Genomic DNA, 26,048 nt, shown 5'->3' with positions numbered 1-26,048 from the left:
TGTCCATTACAAATAACTGTCCCTAAAGATTAGGTATTATAAATAGAGCCTTGCAATTGGTAGCAATTATACTAGCAAAGTCAAGTTAAAATTGCTAGAGAGAATACACTGGTAGCTATTGGAGAAAAGGAGATTGTGTTAGAAGAAAATGATTATTGTGCTCTTATGACTAAAGTTTCATTGCCTCCACAGATGTTCAAGTATGGTATACATTAGAACCATAAAGTTAAAGAAACAACTGATTTTGAAGCATTATGGGCTTTCTATATTTCACTCAGCAAATGTTACTGTTGTCTATACTCACAAATGGAGAAATATTTTTGTTTTTAAATATATACCATGATATCTTTTGCAGAATTTAATTTTATTACTTATCTTAAATTATGCTACATAATTTACAGTGCAGTCCTAAAATGTATTATCAGAAGTAAAGTCCACCTGCCTTTAATGAATTCAATGGGACTTAATCTCAGGGAAGTGCATATAGGATTGCAGCTTCAAGGCACAATCCAACAAGACCTTTTCCTGAATAAGCTCCTTTGAAATGAATGGGAGCCCTGGCCATTTCAGAAGGGTTCTGCCATTAAATTCTGTGATAAAGCTCTTACACTGTCTTTAAAACATTGGAGTTGAAACTGGTTTTATATGTGCAGTAGTTTTTGTTTTTTCATAGGTAATAAGTTTTTTATTGTTTTTATATATGCAATTTTTTAAACTGTTTTTATATGTGTGATTGTTTCTATATGTTCTTATTGCACAGTACATCACTATGAAATGCCTCATAGGAAATTATTAGTAAATTTAATAAATTAATAAAATATGCCCAGGCTGGAACCTGGTAAAGCCCCCTATGGAATTTAGTAGATGTTGTAAGGTAAACTGCTTCGTTGTGGACTATTAGCCCTCTTAAGGCATTACAGCTCCTACTTTTCTCTACACAGGAGCTGTGGGCAGGAATTCACTGAGTAGCCTTACCTGCTGGTGTTTATGCAAAAAGCACAAACATCTGTAGCAGCCCACACATACAAACAACAGCTTCCAAACAACCTGGAACCTTGATTTCCCAACGTTCAGGATGTCATGGAAGACTTCAAACATACAAGCTGTACATGTGACATCATAAACATTTGATTTATTACCTGCCCTTCACCAACAAGTCCCAGGGCAGGTTATAACAATTTAAAATTCAATATTAAAAACAGTTAAAGCAGATTGCAATAACACACATCTCAGGGTAAAGAGGTGCATCTTCAGAATTCACTGAAAGCTGCATAGTGAAGAAGCCAGATGCACTTCTTTCAGGAGGGAATTCCACAATTTAGGGACTGCCAAAAAAATGTTATTTCCCAGGCCACCACAACCTGGAAAGGTGGAACTTAAAACCCTGGAGGGTCTGTAGGGAAGGAAGTGGTATTGGAGTCCTAAGTCACTTAGGAGCTTAAATACATGAGCACCTTGAATTGGCAGCCAGTACTGTACAGTTGTTTTAGAACACGGTTCTATGAGTTTCAAAGTCAACTGCAGCCATTAATGTGGTCCCTGTATTCTGGACCACTTGAAGTTTCCAAGCTGTCCTCAAGGGCAGCCCCATACAGAGTGTATTGCAATAATCCAATCTGGAAGTTACCAGAGCATGGAGTACCATGGCCAAGTCATTTCTACCCAAAAGGGACCATAGCGGGTGACCTTGCCATACCTGGAAATGGGCACTCTGAGTCACCAAGGCCAACTGGGATTCAAGACACAATGTTCACGAGACAACACGTTTCATCACGATAAATGTTTGTGCCCTTTGTGCAGGCACCAGGGGGATGTGGCTTCTTAATGCATCCTCCCTCCCATATAGAGAAATCTGGGACATACAATGCCTGAAGAGGACTTCTGTTAAATGTAGGGATCCCAAAAAAGAAGGGGAGGTTTTCAGAGTAAGTAATTTTCCAACACCACAAGTTACAGTATGTCTAGAAAACTGGAGCATCAGTATAATTTCCTTCCTTTCATTGATACAAAAATCCATGCTGCCTTTGATACAAAGTATCATGTGATGCCTCTTAAGTACCAAAACATAATATTTCTCCTAATATATTAATGGGGAGGGAGTTCAGGTTGTGAGTAGCAGCTATTTTGAGTGTTACACTAATACTAACAATCAGCAAACCAGTTAATTTGAAAGATTTGCTCTTACGACCAACAACCACTTACTTTTACTACAGCCAAATAGGTTGTGGATGTCCAAATTACTAGCACTGGGAACACAGTTGTCACATTTTGAGCCAGTTACAAATGGTTTGCACACACATTGTCCGGTAATAGGATGACAAGTTCCATTAATGGCTCCTGCAGGATGACAATTACAACGCTGACATCTATAAACAAAAACAAATCAAGAAAGTAATGAAAGCACATTAACACTTCAGTTAGACATAGCAGGGCTTAATTCCGTGGCTTTTTTCAGACACATAATTAAGCATTGCAGATGAAGAACCTTAGAAACTGGTCTGTAGTAGAAAAAGTAAAAACTGCAATCCTTTTATATAAAAAGCTTCCATTCACAATCAAGTATGGTGTTTCTTTTACTTATGACCTAGACTTCTAGAACAACAGTAATGCCCTCCAATTGTTGGTGGACAATTCATCTCTTGCTAAAGTAACAGGGGAATATCTGTTCCTTTAGGTAGAGGAAAGTTTAATTATGCTGAACATTTTGGAGGAGGGAAGGTTTGGCACACGTTATTTATGCAAGAGGTGTTTTCTTAACTTCCAAAAAAAGAGGCTCAGTTAAAATTAGTAAAAAAGAAAGGTCTGCTCTTATGGGAAGCCTAAGGAAACCTCTGGCTGTCTAAGACAGTCATTCCCAGGTGTATTGAGGACACATTTTCAAAATGGATGGCAGTAGAGCCTCTGTACCTTATGGAAGCTGGCTTCTTCGAGTGGTCAGCTTGGCTTTGTTTTCAATTTATATGTTAAAAGGAAACTGTGGCGCATTCGCCCTGATGGCCTGTATCATGGCCTAGGTGAGAGTGCAAACAAATAACTTAGACATGGTATAAGTGAAAATTAGCCACAACTTTCTTGACTAACAGACACAGGCAGGATTGGCAATACCTTAATTTAGTTCTAGATAACTCTTTCTACTTTTATTTTATCTGGCGTCTGTTATTGTATTTTTTAATCTTTTATTATAAATAAATGCATATGGAAAAATAAAGAAGGCAATCCCATGTACAGCATAGCTGATTACTGCCTAGAGCCAAGCCCTCTCTCAAGAAGACACTAACTACCTCCTGAACCCAGCTGGAACATAAGGCACAGAGGTGGAGAATACAAGTGACAGCTGGACTTGACCAACCACCTTGTCCATATCCTCAAGCTTCAGCAAGTGAAAGATCTACAGGTATAGGGTAGCATACGAATTTAATAAATAATAATAATAAAACTGGATAAGACTGTGCTCTGGATAGTGGACACCTTCACTAGTGACAATGTATTAACTAGCAGATGCAAATAACATTATGATCAAAGCATCTTGCAAATATGCCAAAGAGAACTACTGGGGATTCCACCATATATCCCCCAGGCCAGAATGCAGAAGACTACTTGGAAAATCTGTGTTAGGCAACACTGAGAGGATTCAATGGTGCAGGAGAAAAAGACACCCTCATCACTGCTACAGAGTAGGTTCAATAGCAAACTGTAACCTGTGTTTGGTCAAACAGGTTTTGAGGAAGCTTCAAAACCTGTGTTACCGGAGAAGATACTGAGATTTTTAAATGTAGTGTACATTATGAGTCATGATCCAGCCTTCTTAAAATATATATTATCTACCTTCATGCTAACAGTTCAAATGAAATTTTAGAGTCTACCGTTTTTGCTATTTTTTTTAATCAAGCAACTCTTGTTTGAACTAAAATATGTAAGGTTGCTTAAAATGAATTTGCAAAAACAGTTCACATGCATTTGACAATTGCATCTCTCTCCTTTTAGCAAAAGAATTTCTTCAGTAACTCTTGCTGTGTGATCTCCTGAGTTCAACACCCTTTAAAAGACTGATAAAAGCTAAGGCTGCAAAATAAGCTGCAAATTTGTGTTGTGGAATAATATTCCTTTGGGAATAAATAAAAAAATTCCCTTGGAAACTATAATACTGCATTTTCTCCTTTTATAATCAAGAGCAATGGGTATTTCCCACCAAACTGCATTAAGTGTTTTCAACCACAGATTGCATACAATTCCCCCGTCAAACAGTTTCTGTTTAGACTATTAAATGTCATCATAACTGTAGACAAGTATATGGAAACTGAGAGAGCTGCTATATGCTCAGCAGTTCAATATTTAATACTTTATAATTTTGTATTGATACTTAGCTTCTACTCTTTTGGGAAGAGTGTCTCCAAAAGTATATTTTTTATATTTAAAAAAGATTATCCCAAATATTTCATCTTCTGGAGGTCCTTAATATCAGCCCCCTGAGAATTTCAGTTTCTGTGATTCACTCATGACTCTTTTTACACCAGAATAATAAGTATATGATCTATGTAACATGCTATGGAAACATTGTTGTTTCTTTATTTCTACTTAAATTTTTATAACAGTCCTGTAAAGTAGATGGATTATCACCCTTCTATTACAGCTAGGGGCCAAGAGTGAGAGATTACAGCTTGCTTACACGCTACAGTTAAGTGTTCTTAAGTACCACGCTTAAAATGGTGCAATGGTGATTTTCAGTGGGTTAAACACTCCTACCTACACTACAGTCCCACTCCCGATTGGCACTCTCTCCCCACCACCACTGACTGACTACTTATGGCCACTTCTGAGCATCAGATTTTAAGGGTTGTATCCAATGAAGTCATATAATTCATGCAAGGACTTCCGTTTCTTTAATGGGCCCCCAAATCTGTGATATGGTTCCCCCCAATCTCTGATCCTTCTTTAAAAAAAACCAAAAACCCTCTGGAGCTATCTAGCACTCCACAATCAGTCTCCTGGCCAGGTACACTTCTTGAAAAGCCCATTGGTGGGTGTCAATGTGTTATGCCCCAAGCATTTCAGGAAGCATGGGGACTGATGAAATAATGCTGTAAAAATTGCTTCGCTTAACACCAGACCAACACGGCTACCTACCTGAATCTATAATTTTGAAAAGACAACTTTAACAAGTCAACTCTGCTCTGCAATGAACACTCACCTCCCAGCTTCAGAGTCAAATCCATAATAGTAGTCCCTGCAGTGGTCACATCTCTTCCCAGCTACAGAAGAATCTTGGCAAATGCACTGGCCAGTGAGACTGTTGCAAACCTCTTCTACTGAACCAGTTGGGTGGCATAAACAGGGAATGCAACCATTAATACCACGCAGAGAAGCATAAAATCCTGATAAAGAAGAAACAATGGTGTGAAAATAAGACCACTGTTATCTGAGAAGGAAAATGATGTAAAACAGCATTATGAGCACTGATTTTTTAAAAAAATGCTGTAATTATGTTTATTTTATTCTTCGGTTGCTAGTTTGTTAATAGCATTTTACAGATTGTAATTGTTTTACTGATGATTTGTTAATTATGTTATATGATTTATGCTGTACTTGAGATGTTCTCTTCTGTTATCATTATTTATTGTTTGTAAGCCGCTTTGGGATTCATTTGAATGGAAAGCTCCATAAAAATACAATCAATAAACTAAGTTCTATCCAGAGTAGACCCTAATAAATGGATATGAGATAGTTATGTCTATTAATTTCAGTGAGTTGTATTGAACTAAATTTTACTCAGAGCAAACTCATTGAAATTAATGGACCTAACTTAGTTGTGTTCCTTAATTCCAGTGGCTCTACCCTGAGTGAAACTTAGTTGAATACGACTCTGGATAGGACTAATATTGGATAAAACCCCACATTTCTGACACAGCAAAAACAGAGCAGTAATGTAAATGAGATATAAGTCCTTTAGTGTAGTAGAAATGAAATATCTAAAAGTGCAATAATATTCACATGTTTATTGTTGTTTACACAAACATGTATGGAGGTCATAGCAAGTCCCATAGCCAACATGAACAGTTTGCTCTCTGTGGTTTTTGCTGTCGACTGACCGTTTTTTTTAAAAAAAAAAAGCTAAAGTAGCATAAATCCCTGCCTTTCCTTATCAAGGACAAAGGTGATTTACTGTCCCAGGAAGTCCTGACATAATTTCTCTGCCTTGCCCAGCCTTCTCTCTGATTAAATGCCTGCTACTGAGGGCCAGTGGGTCAGTAACACTGGGTATTGGAGTGGAGAGGGGCAGTCCTATCTATCAATGCAACAGTGGTACATCAGGGGACTAAGCAGCAGCAGTGCCCCTCCACCACCAAGATGGGATGGGTCGAGGCAATGGCCAGCTTAGGGGAGCTGAGGGTTGGCAGCAGCAGCCCCATATGCCAAACCAGACCTAACTTGTTCACACATTTCTCAATCTCTTCCCCCAAGCAGCTTGCACAGAATCAGCACTTTTGAGATCCAGAGACATGCCCTTGAGTACATTATTTGAAGTATAGTAAAAGAAACAACCACATCTTGCAACAAACAGTTTTCAAGCTGGTTTTGTTCTCATTTCCTTACCTGGTTTACACACATTGCACCTTCTTCCGTGGTGATGAGGCAGACAAACACATTGTCCATTAAGCTGGTCACAAACTGTTCCTGGTCCTGTTCCCAGAGGATCACAGTCACAAATCTCACAGCCAAGAAAGTTCTGAGTAGTGAGATTGTACGTATGAGGCATGCACTGACTGCACCGAAGGCCTGTGACACTAGCTTTGCAAGGACATTGTCCCGTTGATTTGTCACACAGCAAAGAGCCATTTACTGTACCAGCCTTATCACAGTTACAGGGTAGACAGGCTAAGGAATCATTTTGCTGCACTTGGTAGTACCCATCTAAGCAGTCACTACATCGCCTTTCCCCAAAGTTAGGCTTGCAGATACACTGCCCTGTGTGATGATCACACGCTGTACCAAAAACAGATCCTGCCATTTGACAGTCACAAGGCTTACATCCAAAAGCATCCAGCCCGTAAAAACCATCAATGCAAGCATCACAATAAAGTCCTTTGATATTTTCCTTGCAATTGCATTGACCAGTAGAAGGATTGCAGAAATTGTTCACAGACCCATGGATATTACACTGGCAAGGTTCACAACCATCGTTCTTTAAAGTATGAAGAAGTTTATATCCAAAGTTGCAGTGATCACATCTTAAACCTAAAGAAAGAAAGATCATCATTATAAATCAAATAAGGAAACTGAGCGGGGGGTGGGGGTGGGATATAAACTTTACATTCCTGAAGTTCCACTGTAGGAATCCTTGAAATGGAAGAGACTAATAGGACATCCAGGCCAATTCCAATTCCAAACCAGCACTATCTTACAACTCTGACCAGCTATGGAACTCAAACAGCAACACACCGTAAGTAGAAGAACCACAGAAAGGTGCCTGAAGAACTTTTAACAGTCTAGAATAGAGAGTCAACAGCCAACAGGACCTGGGGAAAATTCCTTCCTGACCTAGAATATAGCTTGGCCAAGAACAAAATACAGTTCAAAGGATAGGCACAACTTACACATGAACAATGTCCCATCTCCAGCAAGTACACCTGCAATCAATGATGAATCAACTCTCATATTAGAAACCAATTCAGCTGCGAATGCTAGGCTCAAAGACAGAGCATATGCTGTGCAGGCAGGAGGTCTCAGATTTGGCCCCTGGCATCTTTATGTAGGGATAAAAAAGAAGAAGACCCCAGAGAGCACTCAGTGTAGACAATAGTGTAGACAATAGTACTGATACAATACCGGGCTAGATATGTCAGTGGTGTGATTTAGCATAAGGCATCTTTCTTTGATACTATTACTATTGAATTCCCCACAATCTGTACACTTCACAAGGGCTTTGCTTCCACTATTGTGAGAGATCCCAATTTAACTCCTTTCTGAATCATGGTTAACAAACATCTGCTGATTTTTACTGATTTTAAAGTAGACTGAAATCATGATTAATGCTGGGTTGTTTTTATATACCTACCTACCTACCTACCTACCTACCTACCTACCTACATACATAACCAAAACCAGTATATCAAGTCCACATGTTTTCCCCTTCCAAAGTCATGACTTTATGCTGCCTCAGGCATGGATTATGAGGGGGTTTTTAACTTCTATTTTTCATTCAGGAATTGCATTGTTTCTAATGTATAAACTGCACTACCAAAAAAATTAAATCCAAAATATAATTTGAGAAATGCCAACCCACATTTATGCATCTCTCGCCTTTTTATGTAATGAAAATAAAATGATCACCACCCTGCCATTGTTTAACTGCACCATACAGGAAAATAAAATAAAATGGAAGTCTCGTGTTTTAACAAGTTCATTCTTTTTTCTAAAAAAGTTACATAAAAATACAAATATATATATTTAGAATCTCCTATGTAGAAAAAACATCTCCCCAAACGGTGGGAAATACATTATATATGGATAAAAACTGGAGAACTCCAACAGACGGCAAGTTCCTTTAGCAGTGATGAATGGCTCACCTAAGGCATATCATTTAATTTCAATAAGGAAAATAAAAAAGGACCACTATTGCCGCAAATTTTAAAAATAACTGTATTGTTAACAAGAATTATGACTCATTTTGAACTATTAAAATTGGTCTACATGGATTCATATCATATCAGTTTTAAAAATATGCACCGTGCTTATTTGAATATGCCATACATATTCCTGACAGGTAATCTATTCCTAACGATACTGAGAAAGGCCTACAGGGCATCACATTCAATGTTAACAAGTACAGGGGAGTTAGCATGCTTGGCATTTAATTCACATTCTTCTCCCTTTTTTATTCTAGATGAATGACCTACTTTAATAAAATTATTGGTGCTAATGTATTTTACCAGTGATAGGATCATTAGTAAGATTTAACAGTTGTGCTAACTCTAACAGCTCATGCTCCATAACATTGCAGCACTTACTTACATTTTCTGTTATCAAGCTTGTTTAAACAGGCACAATGACAATGGACTCTAAGGTTACTAGTATATCCAATTGTTGTTGTTTTTGAAAGTCAGCACATATATTTAAATAGCTGCACATGCTGAATACATAGCATTTCAGTATCGCTATTTTGTTCAGTAGTAAAATGACACCCCAGTTCTCATTATATGGGTATTTGGGAAGCGCTATTATATAGTATATACAGATGATGCAAGCATGAGGTTTCACCTTCTATGGAAGTAAATAAGGAATCCCCACTTGTCCAAGAGCTTTGGATCAGCCTTCCCTGATGAAGGAATAAAATGTACATATCTGAATTAGAATACAATGCCTCTGCTAGAATCCATCTTCACTCCTGTTAATAAAGTGCACGTCTACAGTCTGAAGTGGGAAAACTGAAAGTTGGGTGGAAATGGAAAGAAATAAAAACTATTTTCCAGAGCTTTTCTTCCAGAATGAGTTAACCACTTTCAACATTTTCAAGTACTGTAGTATTGTTCTGTAGCTGACTCATGCTGCTGCAATCAACTACTCAGCTCAAAAGTAGTACTAACAATAACGTCTGTGGCTTTTGGTTGGGGTACTCAATACTACACTTTAAGACATCTAGGAAGCAACATTATACCAAACCAGACCCCAGGTCCATCTAGAACAGTAGCAAACTGACAGCAGCTCTCCAAGGTTTCAGAAAGGCGCTTTCCTCAGCCCTACCTGAAGATACCAATGATTATTTTAATATAAGACTTTCTGCATGCAAATCATGAGGTTTAGCACTGGTTTCCCTGACCAGCTGACTATGACCAAAAAGTTTCAATGTTTCAGATTACCAAATACTTTCATGGTTTCCTGAAACAAGAGTGGAATCTGGGAGTCTGCCTGAGTACAGATCTTGCAACATGGTGCCAAGGTCCAGTATAGCCTCTAATTCCTGTTTTTTTTCAAATTCCTCCAGTATTGGATAGTAGTAAGTGGGAGGACAAAGGTGGTGGGGAGGTTTGGTGCAAACACACTGGCAGGAGCACCATAATGGCTCTATCTATGTTGCACTAACATCCCTGCCACCTCTTTCCTTCCCAGTATGAAGCAGCGCCTCTGCTGCCAGGAGGTCAGGTAAGTGCTGCCGGCCCACCCTGCCATCGCTACTAGATTCCTCCATCTTCTGCATCAAGCAAAAGAAACCAATGAATATTTGAAAATATTCAGTCAAAGACATAAAGATTAAGGAATAAATTAGCACACAAAGTGTATGGTAGAAGAAGAAGAAGAAGAAGAAGAAGAAGAAGAAGAAGAAGAAGAAGAAGAAGAGGAAGAAGAAGAAGAAGAGTAGTTTGGATTTGATATCCTGCTTTATCACTACCCTAAGGAATCTCAAAGCAGCTAACAATCTCCTTTCCCTTCCTCCCCCACAACAAACACTCTGTGAGGTAAGTGGGGCTGAGAGACTTCAGAGAAGTGTGACTGGTCCAAGGTCACCCAGCAGCTGCATGTGGAGGAGCGGAGACGCGAACCCGGTTCACTCTTAACTACTACACCACACTGGCTCTCAAAGTACTGGTACTCAAAGTGCACATACCAAATCAGTAGCTATACACACTTAGTCTGAGTAGACAAACTTAACGTCTCCTATCATTTTCAGTGATATATTATTTACTGAGAAACAGGATATAATTTAAAAATAAGGGTAATTTTACCTAATATGAGATCACCACGTGAATAACAAAATAAGGTTGAACTGCTCAATGGTATTATGAAGTGTGACTGAACATCCAACTATATCACTACTCCCTAATTACATGACAGAGATGCTTGTTTTCTTAACCTTTCCCCTATCACTGTGGGTGTCTTTTGTCTTGTGCTAACAAAGTCGTAGATGATGTACCTGTTCTTGAAATAATAAAGGAAGATTAGAGTCTACAAGAAAGTATTGCATATATTTCACATCCCCACCCACCCCAAAAAATCATTTTTTCCCTGATAATAATGTCTCCTCCATCTCTACCCAACCCTGGTTTCCAGGAAATTTTATAACTCTACATTTGACTAATTATGCCACAGCACTCAGTGAAACCAATGTATGGTGGGAATCCTTTGCTGAATTTTGGTCAGTTCCATGAATGGAAGGCACCATTCATTGGATCCAACACATTCCACGGGAGATTATAAGGAATTGTTACTTTCTCTTCACACAGAAAAAAGCAATTGCATGAAAGCTTGGGGGGGGGGGTGAAGAGTCAAACATGCAACCCACAACCTGCAGCCTAGAGCGGTTAGGTCCAGAATAAGCTTTATCACTTGATGCTGTTGATTATCCATAAATTGCACAAGTCCCCTGGGAATCAATGAAATTAAAGAGTAGTTAACCATGTTTGCCCATAGGATTTCTCAATAAAATAGGTCTTAATAACGGGAAAGCTTTTTTTTACACTTAAACACATTTAGCATCAATACATGGCACAGTTATTTCTGCAATGAAATGGTGTATAAATAGATACTAAAATACAAAACATTATTTTAAAACCACATGTCTGGGGCATGTACAGTTACGACTCAGAGTTCCTTTCATCAAGAAATTTTCCTTGCATAATATTCTCATACATCAACATTTCAAAGTGTATTATATGCACTGTATATTTTGGGTGTTTGATAAATTTTGTCCTTACATAGATGTGGCTCCCCTCAAATATGCTGGAAGTAATAAATTGCTATAATCAAATCTAATTTCTGGAAAATACCTGTGGGAATAGCAAACAAAAAAGCACGTCTTGTTAAAAAAATGATAAATAACACTGAAGGTAGTAGTTTATTATAATCAACTTGGCATTGAATTACAAAATTAAAATTATGTGGCCCTTGATAACTAACCCTAGCAATGTGTAAGATCTGTAGAATTATGTTGACATTTTGCATTTCATAGGAACAGTTCAAAGAATTATAATGGGGGGGGGGAATGAAAAGATTTATCACAAAGGACCCTGTAGGGCAGAATATTTTTGAGGAGAAAAATCCATTTATTTTTGTCTGTTAAGGAAACTGACATAGAAACTATTTTGCTTAAAACTCATTAAGTTTATAGCATCATGCAAAAAGTGCTGTTTTCCTGAAAGAATCATTTGTGGCAGCAGTAAGCAAATTATATTATTTCTGTCCTTTATTATTACAAAGTGGTAGGTGCTCCTGTAACTACTAAAACCTACTAAATGTAGAATAACCCAAGGAGCTGATTATACTTTGCTTTGAGCTGTAATTGGGTAGGATAAATAAATACGCAACTGCATATTATTTAGTCAGTTTTCCGTTATTTCTCATGAAAAAGAATACATTTCACCTGATGGTTTTAAAAAAGAAAGAATGAAAAGATTCAGCGCATGTTTTTTATTTCTAATTTGTAGACAAAAGAAAGATATCTGACTGTAGATTATTGCCTTGCACCTACCAATAACATTTTCTTTACACTTGCACTGGCCTGAATTTTGGTGACAGGTAATATCTCCATTGACTGTCCCAGAGGTATTGCAGTTACAGGGGCTGCAGCCATCAGGGTCTGACTGCTGTAGATTGTAGAATCCATCCTGGCACTGATTGCACTGTCTGCCAGACACATGTCTCTTACAATTACACTGACCTCCAATCTAAAAAGATACAAAAAGAAAAATGTTGAGGAATGATGAACTTATCTTTCCCCCCCCCCCCCCCACGCTGATAAACACTCATTAGCAACATGGGTGGGTTGGCAGGTTGGACAATATTTAAGTGGGAACAGGGACAAAATAGTCCTCCATAGTTTATTCACTAGCAGTTAACTCACCATAAAATAAAACCATAGAAACCATAGAAACTGAAGAAGAAGAAGAAGAAGAAGAAGAAGAAGAAGAAGAAGAAGAATGAAGAAGAAGAAGAAGAGGTGGAGGAGGAGGAGGAGGAGGAGAACATTGATGAATATGAATGGATCTAGTATCAAACAGAAACTGGACACAAAGCATGCAAAATCACCACCAAGCACACAGAACCACAAAATACTAAACAGGCTTTCTGCTTTCAAGGAGTTCCAGCTCCAGGTTTGGTCAGACCCTGATTTCTGATTTCACTTCTCTTCACCACTGCCCATTTGCATGTTTTCACCCTTTAAACCCCACCCACACCCCTGGCTGGAAGGAAAATGCAAATGCAAAGTCAAGGGGCTGCTTACATTTGTCACTGCTTTAATCAGAGTTGGGAAACCTTAGGCCTAATGTCTCCCTCCAGGCCTCTCTACCTGGCCCGTTGAACTCTTCCCAGATGCACCCTCTCTCCCCAGGCCACCCCTCTCACTGCCCCTGCTTCACACACGCCTTGGGTGTTTTTAATAGACTAGAACACATCCTTGAACTATGACAATGCATTTTGGAGGTTAGAAGGAAGGGTGTGAGTAGACAGTGATCTACTGTACAAAGGTGAGGTTATTATTCTTTGCCCCACCCACTCTACTTTTTGGAGTCAAGAGCAGAAAGTGGGTGGGGCAAAGAATAATAATTTCACCTTTGTACAGTAGATAGTGGCCCACCACTGGCATATGGCCCTGGAAGGTTGCCCAGAAGAGACAATAGAAAGGATCAGAGCCAGGTGGTTCAGGGGGATGGCAGTGGTGTGTGCCCAGTGATTCCAGCTCTTTACATGCACACTGTTTTCAAGACACCTTTATTTGAAATGTATTATGCAAAGATCACTCCCTGTAGTAGTAGTGACAGTGATACCTGTCAACAAAGTTTCGGTTTTCTATGTTTAGGCATTTGCTAAGTTATTTGTTACTTCTATTCTAGCTTTTAATAATATTAGATTATTAAGCTTTATTGACTCTATTTTTATGTGCATTTTGTGAAGAAAGTTTCCTTACAAAGTGGGCTATAAATATGTTAAACAAACAAACAATCAAAAACAATGAAGCAAAAATGAGGCCAGTGAGAGTTTGTTGAAGTATAAATCATTTTAATGCCCAGCTGAATCATCTTACAGCTTCTTACAATATTATGAAGGAAGGCTTGTATAATTGGAGAGGAACACCCCTACTGGGAAGTGAAAATAACAGAGCAGCTTTTTGTTAGTTATGTTCCATGAATGTTGTGCAAGGTGGGAAAATACTTTTTACAGTGCAGTGACATAATGTATCGGGGGTGGCGTTATGAGAAACACCAAGAAAATCAGCAGTAAATGAACTCTGGTGCATAGTACATAAGCTTGTTTATATAATTTGCTTTTCTCGAGCAATGCTCTTCTGCTAGGTCACAACATGAGATACTTTCTAGTAGCAGAAGTACTCCTCTTCGGTTCCAGACCTGAAAAATGAGGCTTATGATACACAGTCCAACACAAAAAATCCAGTCTGCCCCCAGTGAAGAAGTCACCTTACCCACAAGAAAGTCCAGCACAACAACTGATAGAGTTAGATATGGGTGGCTAGCTAGCATTAAATATTATCTCTGTACTTTATATTTACTTCACAGTGTCTGTGATATACAGAGGTGCACCTAGTCCCCCTTGCCTCCTTGCCAAAGAGCTGTATGCCTCCAAAGATGGGAGAGACCATGGACTAGAAACTCAGAGTTTGCTTTTCATCACCTCTCGTCCTCTGCCTCCCGCGCTCCCACCACTTGCTGCTTTCCCTTCTGCGTCCTCCCTCCCTCCCTCCCTCCCTCCCTCCCTTTTCTCTCCTTTTTCCTCCTCCTGCAACTCTCACCCACTCCCTCTGTCTTTCTTCCATCCGAGCCCCACTGAACACTTCACTCACATTTCTAATAGTGCAGCCGGCTGACTGCTGTGATGACCCAGGCCAGCATCAGATTCCTCCATCAAGGTGCCCAGAGAAGTCTGCGAACATCACTGGGCTGCCCAGAGCAGCAGAGGAGCGGCCCAAGGAATGTGCAAATGGGTGCCCTTCTCACTATGGCACTGTTCTTTCTCAGATACGGTACATGGCCATGAACATAGCCAGGATTTTTGTAGGTGGGGCAGGCCTTTTGTTGGGGCGGGGAGCAGAATCTCAATCTGCTATGTATTTTTATTTAATTTTATTGATTTGGGGTGGGCAGCTGCCCCTCTTTGCCCCCCGCCCCCGGCTACACCCATGTACATGACAGTTCTTGAGACAGCAGTTCCAACAGTGGCATTCCACCTCCGAAATGCACCCCTCTTCAATGCAATAAGCATCTACACTAATTGACTTTTGGCACCCACTAAAAATGCAACTATTTGTCCGAGCATTTGGCTAAAATGATGCCCCTTATTTGGCTGGAGTAGTTATGTGGTTAGCATATTGTTTGATTTTATATTAAGTTGCATTTTGAAATACTGTTTTATTGTATTTTAATGCTATTCCTTGATCTGGAATTGTGTGATATGTACAACATAGAATTGCACTCTTTTCTAGATTGTGCCTTAAAAAGAAGACAATGTCATCAAGGAAGTTTTGCCACCGCAAAAGAACCACTTCCTCCTCTAAACCAACTTTTATGGGGTGGGGTGTCCCCCCCCCCCAATCCACAGGATAAGAACTTGTGATTGTTCTCTTCCAGAATCCTGCATCTTCGTTTAGGCTAAATGACAGATAACTGGTTCTGTATAGGAAAGCATTGATAAACTGCTGGGAATGGTAAATTATGCAGAGAAAGTGTATTGTGGCCCATTTTTAACACATTTCCTTGAAAATTATCCTTGTGACGTGACAATTAATTTTCATGAGCCAAGGCCTTATTCCTTATGATTCCATCTTCCTTGGGTCAGACCTGGAAACACTCCCTTCAATAATGCCTTTCTATTTCATGTAATTCATTTCAGCCCATACTCTCCAGCCTTATTAATCTATTTTTTAATGCCTCTTAATCATTTTGTTCTACCTTGCTCTTTTTGCAGCAGTCTATTGATGCCTTATTGAGCTGTACAGTTCAACCCATTTTTCCTTATTTTCTTTTTTATATTATCTTGATTTTCGACTCATTTCTCAGTCTTAGCCATCGCTAAATTTCTGGCCATCCAAAAACAAAACACCCTAGTTTGCCACCTTGAAGCAGAACGGCTTACCATTAAATTGCTGTCAGCACTGAAAAACTGCCACTTGAAACAAGAAATCTCAAAATTGGCATTTAAATTCTCCCCTCCCCTCTCTTCCCCATTCTTACCATATCATGCGACTTTCAAATTGTTTCTGGAGTTGTGCTATTGGCCAAAAATGTATCATTATTAGAGGCAGAAAATCAGACCCTCTGCTTTAGACTATTGTCACTGTTTTAATAAGTACAGGGCTCTAGGATTTCACATTTCTTTTTGCCAGCCTAAACCCCAAGCTAGCAATGAGCTCTTCACAGGTAGAAGATATCAAATCTTGCTGTGCTCACAGAGCCTCTTGAAGGATCAAAGCTACCAATAAAAGAATGTCCCCAGTGAGCATAAAAACAAACATGAAATGACAGAAAAAGCCACAAAACGTTACTGGATAAAAGGATTTTTCATCATTGCACCAATGAAGAAAGTTTAGTGTCAGGCAAGAATACAATAAGGGAATTGGGTTTGGACTGATCCAGCTCTCAGCCAAAGGCAGGATTTTCTACACATTTTCCTGCTCTTTTGAAAGAAATGGATTTATTACTGCACTATATGTTTTTGCTTGCAAATGAAAGCAGTGACTTAAAATAATTGGTACCGTTTTGGCTTTTTAAGATAAATTTTCTCTTGTAAATAAAGTAACAAATTTGTGGTCATTTGTGTGTGTCAGCTCTCCAACTCATCCTTAGCCTGGCATTATTGTCTAACAGTTCTTCACATAATCCCATATCCACAGAAAGCAAAAATTTGAGAAATGAAGGCAGCCAGTCTGCACGTGTGAACTGCTCTGTGTCTGCTGAAAGTTTCCAAAGGCAACTATTTAGCAAGTGAGAAGGTGGTGTGGCTACTTAAGTGGATTTTCTTTTTTTAAAAAACAGTGTTCTTATAGTATATTAAGGCATTTTACAAATTGTTTTTCATAATTATCATACTTCTTCAGTCTTTGGAGATATGGTGATCCAGATAGCAGAATCACAAAATAATTTCATAAGTCCTATGTGAATCTGCCACTATTTTGGGAAAGGATTCCTTTCTTTTTAAAAACTTTAAATGTTATCTATCCCATGAATTATTGTAAGTCACATTAGTGCCAACAGCTGCCAGTAATAACAAGTATGATTTGTTGTACCTGCAAGAAAACCACTCTATTCCAACCACTCTATTCGATCTCCAGTTTTCACCCACACCCAACCAGTCAGCATTTCATGCCAAATCATAGAATCTTAAGAGTTGGAATGTAGTTGTCATGTAGTCCAACCCCCTGCAATGCAGGAATCTCAGCTAAAGCATCTTTGATAGATGGAATGTTTCGTCCTTATTTGGATGGGTTTGGGCTCCCCTACCCTCATTTTTCATAAATGTTTTTTGTACTTCTCAATTTCCAAGGCTCCCCAAGCCTGCTGACACCTCCCTCTTGTCCATGGGTGTTGTTTTCGCTACATATGCAATGGTACTCATAGCCTGAATATTGGGAATATAGGGTGACATTCTAGGTTAAACCCACCTACCTTATTGCATTGGTGGCTACTGTTTTTGGTGCCTGCTATGTCGCATTTGCAAGGATTGCAAATATCCACGGATGAGAGATCTGCATCTACATACCGATAAAAGAAATCTTTGCACAGCTCACAATTTCTTCCTGCATGAAGGAAAGGTTATGCATTATGGCTTCCAATTCATTAAAATTAGCTGTATAATTCAAAATTAAAGACTATTCCTTTGAGGGAATTCTATAATTTTCAGGACGTCCATTTTAATGCACCTTTCATCTTTACCTGCCAATTTAGTGATCCAGAGCATATGAAACAATGAACCTGTTACAAACTGTGTTTTACTCCATTAAACTTCCATCTGTTACATAACACAACACTCCTATAAGGCTATTCTGTATGAATATATATTCTATACTTAAAAAAGAGAAATTACTCTTAAACATCCAACTTTCCCTACCATCCTTAAGGAGGAAAGCCAAGAGTACTAAAGGAAGTGTCCCAAAACCACCACAAACATAGCATGCAGAATTAGAAATTCAGCAAGTATGTTCTATTTTAATACATTTTAGAGTGAAGCAAATTACAAAACTAAATGACTTAGCAGACATGAGTTGTGGAGAGGCAGAGTTCCACTAAACTTCTTTATTCAAAATATTTGGGCTTTGCTACTACTTGAGACAAACCACAATACATTTTGCCAGTCAACCATATCCATTAGCTAATGCATCCAATAGGGAACTTGTTTCCAGTGCTTGATGGCCCTGAAAGACTATAGATTCTGTTGGTACACCAGGTACTATGTTGTACAGTTGATTCCCTGGCTAAAACAGCAGTCTCAATGTGAGGGCAAAAGAGTTTCTGAGGCACATTGGCTCTTATGTAAGCACAAGATCTTGAAACATTTGATAATGATAATGGATGCTAGGTGCCTAGCCAGAGTTATATGAAGTCTTATGATGGCTGACTAATGGTTGTTTTAAATTGTTTATAAATTGTTATATTATTTTATGTTGTTAGCTGCGCAGAGCTCCCTTTTAGGAGGAAGTGTAGGACAATAAAAGGACAATAAATAAAGATATTGCACCACTCCATCAGCTGCTCTTGTTCCTGTTTATTCATGACCTGATGGGCAAGAGCTCTCCAGGTTTTCAGGCAGGAGTTTTTTTCCAGGCCTACCTACTGAGGATTGAACCCAGGACTTTTGATAAGCATCACATGTGTCCTACCTGTGAGCTACCACTCTTCCCTGCTGCATTACATTACATGTAAAGTGTGCTAATGTGCATCATGGGAATCATGCACCCAGCCTGATACACACGTTGGCTTGTATTAAACATACTGCTAAGGCTAAGGTTTCATCAGCACAAGGTTGTTCCTTGAGCAAAATAAACTTCCCTCTACCCTCGTGCCCCCTAAATCTGTTCTGGAAGTTCCCGCAAACCTCCAGTGTAGATTTGGGGATGGCACACCCCTATTGTGCTAGCAGGAATCCTCGCAAGGGCTACTGCTTGTGCAACTAGTTAGCTGAATATCCCCCACTGTGTTGTTTATGTGGGGTGTGATCATATCCCAACCATCTTTCCAACCATGTGGAACTTTGTTGTTGTTTAGTCGTTTAGTCGTGTCCGACTCTTCATGACCCCATGGACCAGGGCACGCCAGGCACTCCTGTCTTCCACTGCCTCCCGCAGTTTGGTCAGACTCATGTTTGCAGCTTCGAGAACACTGTCCAAGCATCTCACCCTCTGTCGTCCCCTTCTCCTTGTGCCCTCCATCTTTCCCAACATCAGGGTCTTTTCCAGGGAGTCTTCTCTTCTCATGAGGTGGCCAAAGTATTGGAGCCTCAGCTTCACGATCTGTCCTTCCAGTGAGCACTCAGGGCTGATTTCCTTAAGAATGGATGCGTTTGATCTTCTTGCAGTCCATGGGACTCTTAATAGTCTCCTCCAGCACCATAATTCAAAAGCATCACTTTTTGGCGATCAGCCTTCTTTATGGTCCAGCTCTCACTTCCATACATCACTACTGGGAAAACCATGGCTTTAACTATACAGACCTTTGTTGGCAAGGTGATGTCTCTGCTTTTTAAGATGCTGTCTAGGTTTGCCATCGCCTTTCTCCCAAGGAGCAGGCGTCTTTTAATTTCGTGACTGCTGTCACCATCTGCAGTGATCATGGAACTTTATTTTATATAAAGTTTGCTTGATTCTATAACACATGCAGATAGTACAAACCAGTCTCATTTTCCTGGTCTGATATGTAGCATGGAAATTTCTTTACAATTTCTTTACAATTCAACCTCAGATGTAATGATGCTTTGGAATGACTGCAAGAGCCAACCACCATGGATATATTCTGTTCTGTTAATTACCTGTAGTGTTATGTTGACAGTTATCACAGACTCCGCCACCTCCTCTATAGTGTTCATTAGGAAAAGAATCCATTGTCCTGTTGTAGTGACAGCTTATTGCATGGCCGTAACATTGACAAGGCTTGCAATTATAAGCATGAACTTGATCTCCAGGATGAAAAGGCTTGTCATTGTACAGTGGCCAACAGTGATCGCACTGGAACAAATGGAGAATAATAAAGAGATTATGGTTCAAAATGTCTACATAGGTACAAGTGTATATACCGTCACTGTGTGTTCTGTGTTGTGAGCTGCAATTTTTAAAAAGATACAACAGAGAAGAAGACATGCACAATACGCCACTCAAGACACTCCTACAAAATTTACAAGTGCAACCCTAAGCATATGTACTCACAAGGCCGTCTTACCCATAGGCACTAGGGGTGCGGGGCACCCAGGTGCCGGGCTCCCAGGGACGACGGGCCAAGAGTCCGGGGAAGAGCCCGCCCTTCAGTCGGAGCGCCGCGGCAGGCTCTTCTGCTGCAGGCGGCTCTGCGCCGTGAGTTCAGGGGCGACCGAGCCAGCGAGACCCTGAGGCAGCCGGCTGAATTTGATGGTACTCACTCCCTAGAAAAATGATCTATCAACTTTAGCATTTAGCTCTGATCCAGAGGACAACATATGAAGCTTTGCATGGAAATTCCTGACTCCTGAGTGCTTCTCATACCAACTGATGGTTAGGTCAACATCACTGGTCAGGGATTGGATTTTTGGAACCACACACTCGCTTTGTTCAACAATGTCATAGGTGGAAGCACTAACCAATCTGAACCTGTGGATCATATATGATGCAGGAACCTCCAAGTCGGATGTAGGTTCTTTTTCTGATATGGCACTTTTTGTGCTTTCAGATGACATAGTCCATACAAAGAAACTTATTCCTACATGCAGACCATGCTTGCTGCATCACGGCTTTTTTTCAGAATCGCATGCCTTTTGCCTTCATTTAGAGTTGACATTCTCCACCCTCCACATACCGTATTTTTCCATGTATAAGACGCCCCCATGTAGAAGACAACCCCTATATTTTTAAAACCCAAAATTAAGAAAATGCACTATGTACTATCCATGTATAAGATGACTTCTTATTTTAAACTTCAAAAATTTGGGGAATAATATAGTCTTATACACAGAAAAATACAGTAAATCATTCACAGGAGCCTACAAGCCTGCAAGTGAACCTGCAGTCAATGAAGAACTAAAGATTACATGAATGTTGGGTGGAATTCAATTTTGTGCAACATCAGAAAGAGAGAGGGAAAAGCCCATTTGCACAAATGGAAGCCCTTGCTTCCCACCCCCAGTGCCTCCATGTAGAACTTATACACACAGTGTTGCAATTTGTGCAACTCCATAAGGATGGTTGAGGTATTCAATCTTTGCAAATTCTGGTACAAACTGACCTGGATCCACACCTCCTGAACTAATGCATAGATCATATTGCTGCCTGAAACACAAGAGTGCATGGGAGTTGCCCAAGGAAAGTTCCAGATGCATTATGCATGTTTGGCCTAAATCTCTGATTACATTGTATGAGATTGGAGGCCACAATGCTGCTAAAGTCAGCTGACAGAATCCAGAAAGGAGCTGCAACGGATTACAAAAACCAGCACTTCCCTTTGGTATTCACTCTTGAAAACAGAGTATTTTAGAGCTAGTTATCTGATCAAACTTCCTTAAGAAATGTCTGTACTGAGCTGGGTTTCCAAGTAATGCCCACTGCAGCCTTGGATGGCCGCTACAACAAGGTCCTGTACACAGACAGATATTGTATTTGTAGTCTACCTCAGGTGGAAGACATCACTCATCTGTTGGCCTGCCCTTATAGAGAAACCCATGAGATCACGTTCTGAAACCTTTGTTTCACACAAGCAAGCAGCTATACTACGCAGCAATGATCTGTTTTCTTTTGAGTGATGACAACAGCTTTATAACACAAAAAGTGGCTCTCTATACACTGGCTGCTAATAATAATAATAATCAGGGGAAATGAGTTGGATAAAATCAGTATAAATTGCTGTGGTTATTCAGATGTTTAATTTGAAATCAAGCTGAATTTGTGTTTGCTGGTATCTCTGGTAACCTCTCTTACATCATGGATATTGCCTCATATTATGGATGTATGATTTGTATTGTTTTATTGGTACTTATATTGACTGATTGACACTAAAATATTTCACACTAGTTGTTTAGATTTCTTTTATAAACAAAAGCTTCAGCTGCAAAGTATATCACTATTAGTATAACAGTCTAGTTGGAGTTTAGATACTGGGAAACTTATAATTATAAATTGATTATAATATTAATATTATTAACAGTAAAATAAATTTCCAATTTGAATCTACAGAACAACTGTTAATATTAAGACTGTAGAAATATTTATCTATTAGAAGTCCCTGTGGTTATATTAGAGGTCACATTCACTAACTTTTGGTGCTTTGCTAAAACCAGACAAGTAGGAAAGTATAATGCCTTGTAATGATCATTCCATCATTCAGAAAGGGAGGCTAAATTATTCAAATAAATTGTCCTCTACAAATTATTCATTGAGCTTTGCTATTCTTAAACCATGTCTTCCTGTACTTTCCAGCTTCAGCTTCAAGGCTAGAGAAAGCTTGGACTAGACAACCCTTGATCCTTGAACCAGAGCTTGAGATTTTGTTGTTCATAGAATCAGCACTAATGTGCATAACCAAAGTCTCTCCTCCTCCCAGTGGTGACTTTTATGAGGTGAGGACAGTGTCAACAAAGCTATCAATTAGAAGTCTTCAGATAGTCCAGGAACTGAAATTAGCAACTGGCCTCCTTCAGATTTTAAGTTCCATTATGAACATATTTCTATGGAAATATCTTCTTGAGGCCCTGTATTTTCAGAAAAATTGATGTTGTGACCATCAGTGCAGAACCTTCTCAGTAATGTGCCATGATTGCATGAAGACCCTCAGCAGAGAGACCACCAAGCCACCTTGCTGCTTCAGTTTAAATGTCTTGTGAAAACATTTATATTTGTTTGCACAGCATTTTGAAATACTGATTGGATTAGTTCCTGTTGTTGCCAATGTTATATTTAGATTTTTAAATTGCTTCCTCCATCATGGAGGCAGTAACCATGTGAAGAATAACACCCTTAGGGCACAACTGTTCCCTCTCTTCTTCCTCAGGAACCCATTTTAAATAAGCTAGAGGGATCTCTACATTGAGCCACTGAACCAGAGTTAGTTCAGCAACGTAGAAAGCTACCAAATTGTCTTGGTCACCGTACTTCATACTAACCTAAATAGGAGCCTGTTTAATTTGCTGTCACTATTCCAGCTTGCTCTTTTTGAGATAACTCTGACAACTTCAATTTTAATTGGCTATTTGAAACTAAAATCTCATATGGATTTTCATCAGCTCAGCAAAATAAATTGTATTCCTGTGGGATAACAACCAAGTTTTTTTTTGATAATACAATGGCTCCTTCACAATTCTGTGTATTACCAGGTTGTCTAGGCATCTGTCTTAGGATATTCGAGACAGCACCTTGCTATTTCAACAAATACTTTCCACAAATTATTTTAGAAATCTAAGATCTATGGCCTGTGAAATTAAATCTGTTTGCCAAGGATGAGTTCATGGACAAACCCATCACTACCACAGGCATCTTGAGAAAGTTATTCAGAATTTTCCAGCTTGTAAAATTTCCAGCTTCATCCAGATAGCTTTCCCACCCACCCCGTTGCTGTGTGTCAAAACTAGTCAGGGGAATCAATTTGAGGATATTTCATTTTCATTCATGCAGAATATATATGCTTCTTCTGATGTTCTGGTTTAGGTTGTTGTGAATGAAGGCAAAAAAGTGGAATTTCATTTTAAAATCCATAGTAACCTGTCCCAAGGTACGCTATACATTTAAACGGGAAAAAATCAAGTTAGGGTGAAATATTCTCACAGTTTGCTGCATAAATATTAAACTGGTGTTAAACTGGTGTTAAGTTAGTCTTTGAAGATGTTAGATGGATTTTGCTATTACTGTTTTTTAAAGCTAGTTTTCAGAAGTTCTATATCATAGGTGAAAGTGAATTTGAAGAAAACAAGCTTATGAAAGTGTCTAACCTATCATTCTTTCTACCAAGTGTATATCTCATCTCTCTCTCTCTTAAACCTACATCATCTGTCCCAAGACTATAGAAAAGAGATAAAGCAAGCACTGAAAGGCGCTATCGTGTGTGTGTGTGTGTGTGTGTGTGTGTGTGTGTGTAATATTAAAATGAAGCAGATTGCCACTTTTCCCATCAAACTTATTTTTATTTACTTATAAAAGTACTGTATTAACATATCGGTGCATGTAAAAGAAGTGCAAGTTGTTATGCAATATGTTCCATAGGGTGGAGGTCTGAGCCTTTTCTTCTACTGAAGATATCCCACGAGGCAGCAGAGGTTTAGAGAGAGAGTTTTCCTTTTCTTAGATGGGCTGCCTTCCCAGGTTGATGAGCCCCACCTGCCTCTCACTTCCCTCTACAGCACATGCAGAAACTGCCTTCTTGACCATTGGACCCGCTATTGGTCTTGTCCACTCAATCCTCCGGAGCCTGATCTATTATTATCTATCCCCACAGCAGTGGAAAAATGACAGAACAAAGATGCAGGGACTTTAAAGGGTTTATTTAAACAATGTACCCTAAGCATTTTGATTGTATTTAATCACTGAGACAAATCTGTCAATTTTCAAACTTTGGAAGTAACCTTTCTTAGATGTTTGAATGCTGTTCAGGGGCAACAATGTAGAAGTAGTGTAACATTGCAAAATGTTAAGCTAGCTAGCACCAAACACCACCAAAATTGCAGTAAGAAAACTGACTAAAATATCACCCAATATTTTAAGTTGAGTGAAATACATTTTGTTTTAATTCTTTGTTAGAAGAAACTGACAGTACGGTATACATGAAAATATACAATTTACCATACTTGACTATTAAAGAAGGATACTTCAGTGCAATCCTATAAAGTACATGTCTAGTCAGAAATAAATTGCATTAAATTTCAATAGGGCTTACTACCAGACATAGGATTGCAGCCTTGATAAGTATAATTAGAGTCACAGAGTGTGCAAACTAATTAAAACTGGAAAACCTACTGAAACAACACAAACATTGACCCACCAAAAATTCTGATAGGGCATTTGCACCATTCATTTAGTTTGTTTTAACATGGTATCACAGGTCCTGCCAGAGTGCTTGGCGAATTCCAGATCCTATCAAATATTTATAATTAATCCCCACAAAGTACCATTTCACAATACTCATTCTAATTAAAAGGACAGTGTCAACTTGTATTTTTAAAAGACCTACTTCATTTTTGTGATAGACCATCATTTCAGCTAAAGAGGTTCAACTTTTAAAATAAGTTGGTGAATCAAGTTGATTTTTAGCAAATGCTTTTAATCAGTCTTTTTACCACAAATACAAAACATGCTGAAGCCCCCCCCCCAACCTTTCTGCCTGTACACCTGCAAGCTTTTCACTCCTTTTTCAGAAACTTTGGTCTAATTATGCTGTTAAATGCCCTCTTACAAATCCACTGGAACAGTGTGAGCTTCATATTTGTTCAGGTTGCTAAAAGCAAGCCGCAATGTGTGATAAAGTCTAAAAACGAGAGATGGCTATGTTGTTTATCAAGCTTAAAAGGGGATGTTTCCATGCTACAAAAAAGTTTTCGCTATAAAGTAAGGAGGAGGATGAAATGGAGGCTTTGTACATGAGAAGCAATGCCTTGACTTGGGCCTGGTAGTGCACAGGCAGCCAGTGCAGTATTTTACGGATAGTGGCACATGACCCCAGTGTACTTTCCCGCTTAATATATGGGCAGCTGCATTCTGCACCAGCTGTAGTTTCTTTCCTATCTCCAAGGGTGGCCCCATGTAGAACACATTGCAGTAGTTAAAACATGGGTTTATCAGAGCATGGGTTACTGATGCCAGGCTATGCTGGTCTGGGAATGGCTGTAGCAAGTGAACCAGCTGGAGCTTAGCTTACCCACTACTGACCACTTAGGCAACCTGGACATCT

At 39.2% G+C, this 26,048-nt stretch overlaps 1 protein-coding gene across 7 annotated transcripts in view; it reads right to left on the bottom strand.

Moving 5' to 3' along the window:
- USH2A (usherin) overlaps nucleotides 1-26,048 on the bottom strand; it is a 437,539-nt gene that overhangs the window by 360,054 nt on the left and 51,437 nt on the right. For all 7 annotated transcript variants that reach the window (XR_014154517.1, XM_081854411.1, XM_081854412.1 and 4 more), the window contains 6 exons: nucleotides 19,963-20,158; nucleotides 17,607-17,737; nucleotides 12,461-12,656; nucleotides 6,592-7,233; nucleotides 5,189-5,372; nucleotides 2,203-2,366 (listed from right to left, as the gene is read on the bottom strand). Coding sequence is in view for 6 of the 7 variants with exons in the window: in XM_081854411.1 (XP_081710537.1) it covers nucleotides 2,203-2,366; nucleotides 5,189-5,372; nucleotides 6,592-7,233; nucleotides 12,461-12,656; nucleotides 17,607-17,737; nucleotides 19,963-20,158 (1,513 nt within the window). In the remaining variant the exon portion in view is untranslated. The remainder of the gene's footprint in view (nucleotides 1-2,202; nucleotides 2,367-5,188; nucleotides 5,373-6,591; nucleotides 7,234-12,460; nucleotides 12,657-17,606; nucleotides 17,738-19,962; nucleotides 20,159-26,048) is intronic.

Source organism: Podarcis erhardii, assembly GCF_964252035.2.
Source record: "Podarcis erhardii genome assembly, chromosome: 3".
NCBI lineage: Eukaryota > Metazoa > Chordata > Lepidosauria > Squamata > Lacertidae > Podarcis > Podarcis erhardii.
Note: the sequence above shows the minus strand (reverse complement) of the source record. Positions and strands in the feature narration are given on the sequence as shown.